The 11,139-nt window shown below is 43.0% G+C and overlaps 1 protein-coding gene across 1 annotated transcript; it reads left to right on the forward strand.

The window, feature by feature from the left end:
* The first annotated feature begins 228 nt into the window (after positions 1–228).
* Positions 229–10,472, forward strand: LOC116213654 (probable cyclic nucleotide-gated ion channel 20, chloroplastic). Its single transcript, XM_031548675.1, has 14 exons — positions 229–329; positions 1,077–1,611; positions 1,720–1,863; positions 2,050–2,148; positions 2,325–2,462; positions 2,587–2,958; positions 8,432–8,518; positions 8,659–8,727; positions 8,805–9,004; positions 9,195–9,272; positions 9,360–9,489; positions 9,714–9,957; positions 10,055–10,217; positions 10,300–10,472. The coding sequence occupies exons 2-14, from the start codon at positions 1,093–1,095 to the stop codon at positions 10,415–10,417; spliced, it is 2,361 nt and encodes a 786-aa protein (XP_031404535.1). The 5' UTR covers positions 229–329; positions 1,077–1,092; the 3' UTR covers positions 10,418–10,472.
* Positions 10,473–11,139: the final 667 nt, after the last annotated feature.

An 11,139-nucleotide genomic window follows, 5' to 3' on the forward strand; every position in this document is an offset into this window, starting at 1 on the left:
ACTAAATTCTCTCAACTATTCATTACTTTTTCACATTTTTTTTCTTATAATTCAATAACACAATCATTATAACATAATTAAAATCAAAACTTAATTCTATTTAACTCTAAAATCAAATACACTAACAGTGTCGCGTCTGTGGGCTTACATGCGCCCGTGTCCAACTCCCCTCCTCTGCCTCTTTATAATATCCCTCGCTCCCTCTCTCGAGGCACAGTCTCTTCCATCACTCTCCTTCAGTCAGCTTTCTGTATTCGCCGGTTCGGACATTGCATCTGGGGCATCCAGTGGTCGGATCTGAAGCCCAACCGTCACCTCGTTGCAGTGAGGTGATGTAATGCTCAAGTACTTCCAGCTTAGCTAGCTCCAGCGGCACTAACTAACTAACTAACTAACTAAGTCAGGAGAATTCGGGGTCAGTCCGGCCGGATTCTCCGGTCACTTGCTCTTCGAAAGCCGTGAGCTCAGCTGTTGGAGCTGAGCAGGCCTTGTAATTTGTAACTTGATTGTTAGTTGAAATCTTGAGCACTGCTCTTTGTGACTCGAGGCTTGGTCATGTCTTTGGCCTTAGAAACTGAAGAAAATGAGAATAGTACCATCATCTCGTTGTTAGTTTTTTGTGGGAGGACGCTTTGATATATGGAATGTGTTCATGATACTCGTGCCGGTGCAAATTATTACTGAATTATACGGGCCGCCCCTTTTCTTGTCGAAACCATGTAATTGTAAGGTATCCTGTGGTCCTGTCTGTGGCTATGAGTTGCCGTTCATGATCAGGATTATTTAACTACTTCATCGATCGTTATACACGATTAGAGTTCTCTTGTCAATAAGAAATAAGCAATCCTCTTGAAATCAAAGCTATCAAGCTATTCTGGGGGTGGCCTCTCTTGCAAAGATATGCCATTTTATATGCGTCTCATTGTCAACTTTTAGATCCTCGTAAACTGAATATACGTATTGTAAATGGATTTTCTCAGTTGATATAGGCATTAATACGATAAGTTTTACGTCACCTCTTAGACATTAATTTCCCGTCTTCATGTCTACTTGTCCCTATAAATTATCTAGTGCAGGTTTACTCTGGGAAAGATGGCTGACAGCGAAAGAGATGTATCAATATCCCTTGATATTGATACATCAGCAGCACAAGAGCAAAGTTCTGCCGATTATGAAGATCCTCAGATTCGGGTACTACCACCCAGAACCCAAAGTGCATCAATATCCCTTCCTTGGAGCTCCAAAGACTCCGATCAAAATCAAACTTATCTTGTCGATTACACGGGACCTTCACGTAGCGAAAGAAAGACGAGATTCTCAACAGTGAGCGGGCCAATATATGGTGCTCCGAGACCTGAGTCTCTCTCCCACAAGAACCGAGGTGGGGAAGGGCGCAGGGAGGTGGAACTTACAACACAGAAATTTCCTTCTTTCAGTATGAAGGATCCGAACGATTGGCCTGAAGGAAGTAATGCTGATAGAAATGAGTATTTCCTGATGTCTGGGCAGCTGGACATGTGCAATGACCCTTACTGCAGAACTTGCCCGACCTATTACCATTATGACGAAGCAAAACGTAAAACATCAAAAAGTTCGGGGGAATTTGATTCGGTACCTTTCTATCTTCAGATCACTAGGTTCTTTCGCCATGAAGTTTCTTTCTACACTGGCATCAGTTGCTTCATATATTGCTTTGCTTTTGTTGTTTCTTTATTGCAGCTCCATAACGCCCTGTTCGAGGATGCGGACGGATGGGCATCTGATGCTAAAGTTGTTCAGCTGTGGAACAAGTTCTTTGTCGTACCTTGCTTGGTCGCATTCTTCATCGACCCTCTGTTCTTCTTCTTGCTGGGAGTTCAATCGGTAAAGCTCAGCCTTTTATTTTGCCTCCTTCCTGCTTATCGAGAGAGTGAAGGAAATGTGAACTTGGAGAGCTTGTTCTTCATTTAAAGCTTCTTTCTAACCGCTCTATAGCTTCACTTTGAATCGAATTAGTGTTGAAGAGTCTTGATTACTTTTCTTATGTGTTTTTTGGATCCTTGGCTGCAGGATAATAAGTGCATAGTTTTGAACGGAACCATGACCACGATGATAGGTGTTTTCAGATGCGTGACAGATTTCATGTACATCCTTCACATACTCCTTCAGGTAAGCCGCAACTTCATCAACATCTCAATTTCCATTATCTTTCCCGTTGGTGCTGACGGTCGTTTAATGCTGATTTGCAAATAGTATTTGTGCAAGATATTTGCTCTCCTGGCATTCGTCTCAAGTCGTAGACTCTGTAATAGACTAATAGTGTTGTTTTTCCAACTCTTTTGCAGTTTAGGTTGGCCTATATAGCTCCCGAGTTGAGAGTGGTTGGTGCCGGAGATTTGGTCAACAATCCAAAGGAAATCGCCCTCCATTACCTGCAAGGGTATTTCTTCATAGATCTCTTCATTGCAATACCGTTCCCTCAAGTAAGTGCTGCTTTACATTGTTGCCGTTTTGTGCACTATCTGTTCAGTATCATTTATTACAGCACAACATATGAATGATGTCGAAGACCATCTAAGAGAATTAATTTTATTTGATTGCTGGCAGATTATGATATTGTTGATTCTACCTCAATTCAAGGGATCATCTGCTGCAAACTATACCGAAAACCTTTTAATTGCAGCTGTTCTTGTTCAATCCATTCCTCGATTGTATAGATTTTTTACTATGCTCTCTGGTATGTCTTCGATTGGCTTCACTTTCGAGTCAGGATGGGCCAACTTCAACATGAATATCCTTGCATTCGTGTTTTGCAGCCATGTTATTGGATCATGCTGGTACCTTTTTGGGTTGCAGGTAGGTAATATATTATCTATAATTAATTTTCAGGTGTTGTCCCGTTTTCATTGCCGGCTTCATTTTCCGTCTCTATCCATATGCAATTATTTCTTTTCATTTTCTGCATATTGTTGGCGAATGGTGGCTTGTTGGGGGTTAGGGATGTACTCAACCAAACAATAACGCAGCGATTAATCTTCCTCCCCTTCTAGTGTAATCGAGATAGGAACTAATCAAATCAACCAACAAGCAGTAAAGTAAAACAACACCAAGAATTTTACGTGGAAAACCCCAATGTGGGGAAAAACCACGGGACCAACTCCGAATCAACGATCCACTATGAAGGTTATACAATGTCTTTCATCAAGGGTAAACCCTTGGATCACCAAACTCAAGAGAAACACTCTCTTGGATCACCCAAATACTAAATTCGTCACCCACACCGGGTGGTTCACAAAATCAGCTGAAACAGCACCTACAGAGCTCGAATAGAAATTCTGACCGTTCAGAAGTTAGCCCCACGTGTTGTGAAGCTGCTGTCAAAATTTCGTCCCAATCGGAGTTCGTTTGATGTCCCGATCGAGGTTTGATCTCCAGCTGCGCGCTGCCCCTGCTCTTAGAATTCTGCTGTCTGCTCTTCCCTGGTTTTGTGCTGCTATGCTGCTGCACTTCTGCCGCTCTACTCCAATCTGCAGCTGTTCTGCTGCTATTTATACCTCAGCTGATTTGCTGAAACAAAAACCCTAATAAAATGGGTTCTTGGGCTTATTAAGGCCCGATAAAAGCCCAATACAATTTGAGCCCAACTTCCTCCAAATTGGAGGGATACCCAACAAACTCCCCCTCCCGACTATTTGGAGGCTTCAAGCATACCGGCTATACTTCGGCAAACATGAAGTTTCTCCCTAGCGAGAGGTTTTGTCATCATATCAGCTCCATTCTCATCGGTGTGCACTTTGTCTAGCTTCACCAGCTTGGACTCCAACACATCTCTAATCCAATGAAACTTGATATCGATATGCTTCGACCTCGAATGGAAAGTGGGATTCTTGCAAAGATGAATTGCGCTTTGACTATCACAGTGTAGAACATACCTTTCTTGCTTCAAGCTCAACTCCTGCAAAAACTTTTGCAACCACAACATCTCCTTGCAACCTTCGGTCACCGCAATGTATTCGGCTTCCGTTGTAGACAAAGCGATGCACTTTTGAAGCCTTGATTGCCATGAGATAGCTCCCCCTGCAAAAGTCATCAAGTATCCCGAAGTGGATTTCCGGGAATCAATATCTCCTGCCATATCTGCATCCGTGTAGCCCACTAACTCCGGCTTACCAGTGCCAAAGTGTAAACACACCTTGGATGTTCCTCTGAGATACCTCAGGATCCATTTAACCGCATTCCAATGCTCTTTCCCCGGATTGGAGAGAAAACGACTTACCACACCAACAGAATGAGCAATATCTGGCCTTGTACAGACCATGGCATACATTAAACTTCCTACAGCTGATGAGTAAGGAACTTTCTTCATCTCTTCTTTCTCCTTCTCACTTGTAGGACATTGCTTCGAGCTAAGTTTGAAATGAGAAGCAAGTGGTGATGAAACTGGTTTAGCATTACCCATGTTGAACCGATCCAAAATCTTCTCGATGTACTTCTCTTGAGAAAGCCAAAGTTTTCCACTTGATCTGTCACGAGAAATATGCATCCCAAGGATCTGCTTTGCCGGTCCCAAATCCTTCATGGCAAAGGACTTGTTGAGCTCCTTCTTCAACTCTGTAATCTTGCTCATATCATGACCAACAAGTAGCATATCATCCACATATAACAGTAAAATGATAAAATCACCATTCGAGAATTGTTTCACGAACACACAATGATCTGAAGTTGTCCGTGTGTAGCCATGGCTCAACATGAAAGAGTCAAACTTTTTATACCACTGCCGAGGTGCTTGCTTAAGCCCATACAAGCTCTTTCTCAGCCTACACACCAAATGCTCCTTACCTTTAACTCGGAATCCTTCAGGCTGCTCCATATATATTTCTTCCTCCAAGTCACCATGTAGGAAAGCTGTTTTTACATCGAGCTGCTCGATCTCCAAATTTAGACTAGCTGCCAGTGCGAGAACAACTCGGATCGATGACATCTTGACAACGGGCGAGAAGATCTCCTCGAAGTCAACTCCTTTCTTCTGGTTGAAACCTTTCACTACCAGTCGAGCTTTGTATCGAGGTCGCGAGTTCTCTGTCTTCAACCTGTAGACCCATTTGTTCTTCAATGCTCTCTTACCTTGCGGTAGCTTCACTAGGTCATACGTGTGATTTTCAGACAAGGAGTTCATCTCCTCATTCATCGCCTTCAACCAGTGCTCCTTGTGCTCATGTGCCACAGCTTCATCATAGCACTCAGGTTCTCCCCCGTCAGTCAGTAGCACATATTCATGAGGCGGATATCTTGTAGATGATCGTCTTATTCTATCAGATTGTCTAGGTAGATCTGCAGGCTCTAACTGTAACTGCGAGCCTGTATCATCCGTAGTCACATCATCATCTACCTGAGGAATCTCACCCCCAGTCGTGGTTTCTTCATACTCACCAGGTACCTCTTCCATTGGATGCTCTACATCAACCGGTACAGGAATAGAGATCTCGTGAGGATTGCCTACACTGGCCTTCTCTAACCTTTGCAAATCCTCGATTGTCTGGTCCTCAAAGAAGACAACATCCCTGCTCCTGATGATCTTCTTGCTATCAGGGTCCCAAAGCCTGTACTCGAACTCTTCATGTGCATAACCCAAGAAGATGCACTGTTTTGCCTTGGCATCAAGTTTTGATCTTTCATCTCGAGGAATGTGAACAGATGCCCTGCACCCGAATACTCTGAGATGCTTGTATGATACTTTCTTGCCGGTCCACACCTGCTGGGGTACATCTCCATCAAGTGCAACTGACGGTGTAAGATTAATAAGATCAACCGCTGACCTCATTGCCTCGCCCCAGAAAGGCTTAGACAGTTTCGCTTGAGAAAGCATACAACGAACTCTCTCAACAATTGTGCGGTTCATCCTCTCTGCAAGCCCGTTCTGTTGTGGTGTCTTCGGTACCGTCTTCTCAAGTTTGATACCGTGAGTCCTGCAATAGTTCTCGAAAGGACCTCTATACTCACCACCATTATCAGCTCTGACACATTTCAGCTTCATGCCTGTTTCTCTTTCCACTGCTACATGGAAGTTCTTGAAAATCTCAGTCACCTGATCTTTAGTTCTCATAGGGTAAGCCCAAACTTTCCTGGTGTGATCATCTATAAATGTCACAAAATAGAGAGCACCACCAAGAGATCTATCCGACATAAAACAAACATCTGTATGCACAAGATCAAGTATATGATGGCATCTAGAGGGACGACTTCTAACAAAAGAAACTCTCCTCTGCTTACCAGCTAAACAGTGATCACAGGTGCTCAAGTGCATACCTTTAATGGGCAAAGACTGCTTTCTAGCAAGAATTTGAATACCTTTCTCACTAATATGCCCAAGTCTCCTATGCCATAGCTCGATAGGATAATCCTCAGCAACATTAATTTGACCGGAATTGTGTCTGGCACGCAGCCTGTAGAGAGTGTCGGTCTTCTGACCCCGTGCCACAATCAACGAACCCTTGGAGAGCTTCCATCTCCCATTGCTAAATTCGTTACTGTAGCCTTCATCATCAAGCTGACCCGTCGAGATTAGGTTAAGGCGAATTTCTGGAACATGCCTCACCTTCTTCAGAAGCAACTTGCAGCCAAGCTCGGTCTCTAGACAGACATCACCAGTACCGACAATCTTGCATGACTGTCCATTTCCCATTCTCACATAACCATAGTCCCCGGTAGTGTAAGATGAGAAGAAATCCCGATGAGGAGTGACATGAAACGAGGCACCTGTATCTGCAACCCAGGTAGAGTCTTGACATGTGAAATTCACATAAGCTTCATCACAAATGATGTAGGTCTCTCCATCACATGCCACTGCTGTAGTGCCTTCTTCCTTCTTGCTCTCACCGTTGCCATTCTGATTTTTCTTCAGAGCTCTACACTCCCTTTTGTAGTGTCCCTCTTTTCCACAGTGATAGCAAGTGACCACTTTCCTCGTCTTCGACTTTGATCTACCCCTCGATTTGCCACGTGAGTTACTATGCTTGGAAGAGAAATTTCTGCTTTGACTTCTTCCCCGTTGTTCAGTAACCAAAGCTTCAGACTGAATGGAAATCCCCGAGCCTTTCCTTCTAGTCTCCTCATTAAATAAACTGTCTGTCACCGTGGCCAACGATAGCTTCCCGTTTGGCGCAGAATTGCTTAATGCAACCACGAGTGTGTCCCAATTATCCGGTAGAGTCCCTAAAAGTAGACAAGCCTGCAACTCATCGGGTAATATTATCTCCAGGTTCGTCAACTGGTTAATAATATCCTGGAAATTACTCATGTGCGCAGCCATATCACCTCCATCCTGGAAACGAAGATGAACCAGCTTCTTCACGAGGAATGCCTTATTTTGTGGTGTCTTCCTCGCATAGAGATTTGTCAATTTATCCCACAAAGCTTTTGCATTTGTCTCCTGAGCAACATGATGATAAATACTATTGTCTATCCACTGCCGAATCAAACCAATAGTCTTCCGATTTGTGCGTTCCCAAGCCTTGTCATCCTTATCTTTGGGTTTCGCGGAATCCCCTTCAATAGGATCGTACAAATCCCTACAAAATAGAAGATCCTCCATCCGAGACTTCCATATAGAGTAGTTGGTTGCATTCAACTTGAACATGGATCCTGTAGACTCCTCCATCTCGAAAACACCGAAAAAAACTCAAACTTCTCTAACCCGAATCTCTGATACCACTTGTTGGGGTTAGGGATGTACTCAACCAAACAATAACGCAGCGATTAATCTTCCTCCCCTTCTAGTGTAATCGAGATAGGAACTAATCAAATCAACCAACAAGCAGTAAAGTAAAACAACACCAAGAATTTTACGTGGAAACCCCAATGTGGGGAAAAACCACGGGACCAACTCCGAATCAACGATCCACTATGAAGGTTATACAATGTCTTTCATCAAGGGTAAACCCTTGGATCACCAAACTCAAGAGAAACACTCTCTTGGATCACCCAAATACTAAATTCGTCACCCACACCGGGTGGTTCACAAAATCAGCTGAAACAGCACCTACAGAGCTCGAATAGAAATTCTGACCGTTCAGAAGTTAGCCCCACGTGTTGTGAAGCTGCTGTCAAAATTTCGTCCCAATCGGAGTTCGTTTGATGTCCCGATCGAGGTTTGATCTCCAGCTGCGCGCTGCCCCTGCTCTTCGAATTCTGATGTCTGCTCTTCCCTGGTTTTGTGCTGCTATGCTGCTGCACTTCTGCCGCTCTACTCCAATCTGCAGCTGTTCTGCTGCTATTTATACCTCAGCTGATTTGCTGAAACAAAAACCCTAATAAAATGGGTTCTTGGGCTTATTAAGGCCCGATAAAAGCCCAATACAATTTGAGCCCAACTTCCTCCAAATTGGAGGGATACCCAACATGGCTTGACTCGCTTCCTCTAAACATGATGTCTGCAGTTATTCTCCTTTGTTAGCCTAATGGTGCCCTCTTTCTCTGTTCTTCTGATGCATTCAGCGGGTCAATCAATGTCTTCAAGATGCATGCCACCCTGTCGATATGTGTAATTTCATGGATTGTGGACGCGGAGATGAGTTTCATAATTTCAGCTCCAATATGACGAGATGGAATCTTTGGAAAAACAATATAAACGCTGCTAACTGCCTTTCCGGAGATGGTTTCGATTATGGAATTTATCTTCAGGCTGTCAACCTTAACACGAAAGATAGCATCGTCAAGAGATATGTCTACTCATTATTTTGGGGATTCCAGGTACTCATCATCTTGATCGCTTTATAGCAGCAACTTTATTGATACGGCATTGTCACTCCATTGATTCTTGATACTAGACTCTCATACTGCCTTTTCTCTTTGGGTCGGCGTTTGATGATTCTTTGCAAAAGCAACTCAGCACTCTCGCTGGAAATCAGGTTCCAAGCTATTCCATCAGGGAGGTCCTGTTCACCATGGCCATTATCGGATTTGGCCTCTCGCTGTTTACTAGTCTTATCGGGAATATGCAGAACTTTCTGCAGGCTATTGAAAGAAGGTGTGATTTTGGCTTCGCATGAGAATATCTATATGCCGAGACTTGCTACGTCCGAACTTTTCAAGCAAGATTCAACTAAATAATTTCCAATTTCAGTTTCGGGTCTTTTGTTTTCTGTTGAACATGGAGGACTTACAAGATATCAAAGAACATCATTCTAGATCTTCCACGTTCTGTTTTTTCTCTGCAGGAGGTTAGAGAAGTCATTGAGACGCCGTGATGTCGAGCTGTGGATGAGGCACGTGCACTTGCCGAAAGAGCTGCAAAGGTGGACTTTCTTCTCTTTAATCTCTTTTCAATTGTCAACATATAGTATGACCAGCGAGGAATCCGATTGTGTCCGCATTTTGTGCAGGGGAGTTCGTCAAACTGAGAGGTACAACTGGGCTGCCACTCGAGGAATTGATGGGGAAATGGTGTTAGAGAATTTACCAAAGGATCTTCAGAGAGATATACGACGCCATCAATTCGGATTTATGAAGAAGGTTGGCCTGCTTTGCCCACGACGAGATTCTCTAGTTTGTAGTTTCAAGTCCCATCTCCTTGGTTCTAGTCCTCGGCAGGAACCGACCTGTTATATTTTTACTGCGACAATTCCTGAACAAGCTTCGAACTAGTTATCGTGCACATGGTATTGAAGTTCAGAATTCTATGGATGAGAACACTGGAACTGCTGACTCTAAATGAACAAATTTTGACCGTGCTGCAGTTGCGCATATTTAACCCCCTGGATGTTCTGATCTTAGACGCGATCTATGAGAAGTTGAGGCATAAGATGTACATCCAAGGAAGCAAGATCTTGAGCCGTGGTGGCCTGGTCAAAAGATTGACATTCATTGTGCGCGGGAAATTGCTGAGTGAGGGAGAAGACGGGATCATGGGTCTTGGTGGAGGGGATGTTTGCGGAGAGGAGCTTGTGGAATGGTGCCTTGGGAATTCTTCTCCAAACGAAGGTAAGTAAGTTTGCTTACTTCATTGTGAGTCCTTTTCCTATATGGAATGGTGGAATAGAAAATACTAGCATTCGGCTTCTGCTCGGTTTCGTTGCAGATGGGAAGAGAATAAGAGTACCTGGGCAGAGGCTGCACAGTAATAGGACGGTGAAGTGCTTGACAAATGTGGAAGCTTTTGCCCTCCGAGCAACTGACCTTGAAGAAGTCATGAGGCATTTCGCAAGGTTCTTTCAGAATCCTCAGGTTCAAGGAGCCATAAGGTTTGCTTCCATCTAAAACTACTTCGCAGATAACCGATTCTATTCTGTCGAGAAATTGTGATATGGCTTTCCATCTCAACAGGTACTTATCGCCCTCCTGGAGAAGCTTTGCAGCAACTGGAATCCAAGTCGCATGGAGAAATAGGAAGAAATGTAAAACTCGCGACACCAATTCTCGGTCCCTACACTCTACCAAGTAGAACTGATGTACTTATGTCCGCAGAGAATTTGAGGTAGGCTATTATACTGGCATTCTAGCAGCTCCTATGAACAGCGAAATGTAATAACATGTCAGCTAGGATCTTATAAATTGTACATATTCTATATATTTCAGGATACCGAAAATGTTGTTTAGATCAGTTTGGGTTAGTCCTTGTTTATTAAACTTCAATGCTATAGGTGAATGGCCCGTTTGGCTTCGCAAACGATTTTTAAAATTTTAACTTTAACTTTAACTTTACTCACTATACAACAAAAGTCAACAACATAATTATTACTTTCCCCCCTTTTTTTTCAATTTTTTTAACCATTCAATTCAATTTTTAATACTAAATTCTCTCAACTATTCATTATTATTTTTATACTTTTTTTCATAATTCAACAATACAATCATTACAAACTAATTAAAATCAAAATTCAAGTCTACTTAACTCTAAAATTAGTCTTTGGCTTATGATCATTGTATATTTGCTCGGAGGCTGGGCTAATTAGTTGGATGTTGGCACTATGATGATCTTCCTTCTCCTCTTGTGTCTATCTTAAGCCGTGTAATGGGAGAACTCTATGCACAATGATATATCCTACACAAAAAAAAAATCATCAATGGGTCTTTAACCAATGCTAGAGGGCTCCATGCATGATTCGCTTAGATGCATTTATTTTTATCATCAAAGCTGGTTATGAAGATAATTATTTTAACACT

This window comes from Punica granatum, chromosome 7, assembly GCF_007655135.1.
Source record: "Punica granatum isolate Tunisia-2019 chromosome 7, ASM765513v2, whole genome shotgun sequence".
Classification (NCBI taxonomy): domain Eukaryota; kingdom Viridiplantae; phylum Streptophyta; class Magnoliopsida; order Myrtales; family Lythraceae; genus Punica; species Punica granatum.

Bases quoted from the DNA above. Each gene is read 5' to 3' on its own strand.
- LOC116213654 (XM_031548675.1), top strand. From the start codon at position 1,093: ATGGCTGACAGCGAAAGAGATGTATCAATATCCCTTGATATTGATACA. The intron at 9,490-9,713 runs GTTGGCCTGCTT...ACCGTGCTGCAG, and splicing joins AATTCGGATTTATGAAGAAG to TTGCGCATATTTAACCCCCT. The intron at 10,218-10,299 runs GTTTGCTTCCAT...CCATCTCAACAG, and splicing joins CAGGTTCAAGGAGCCATAAG to GTACTTATCGCCCTCCTGGA.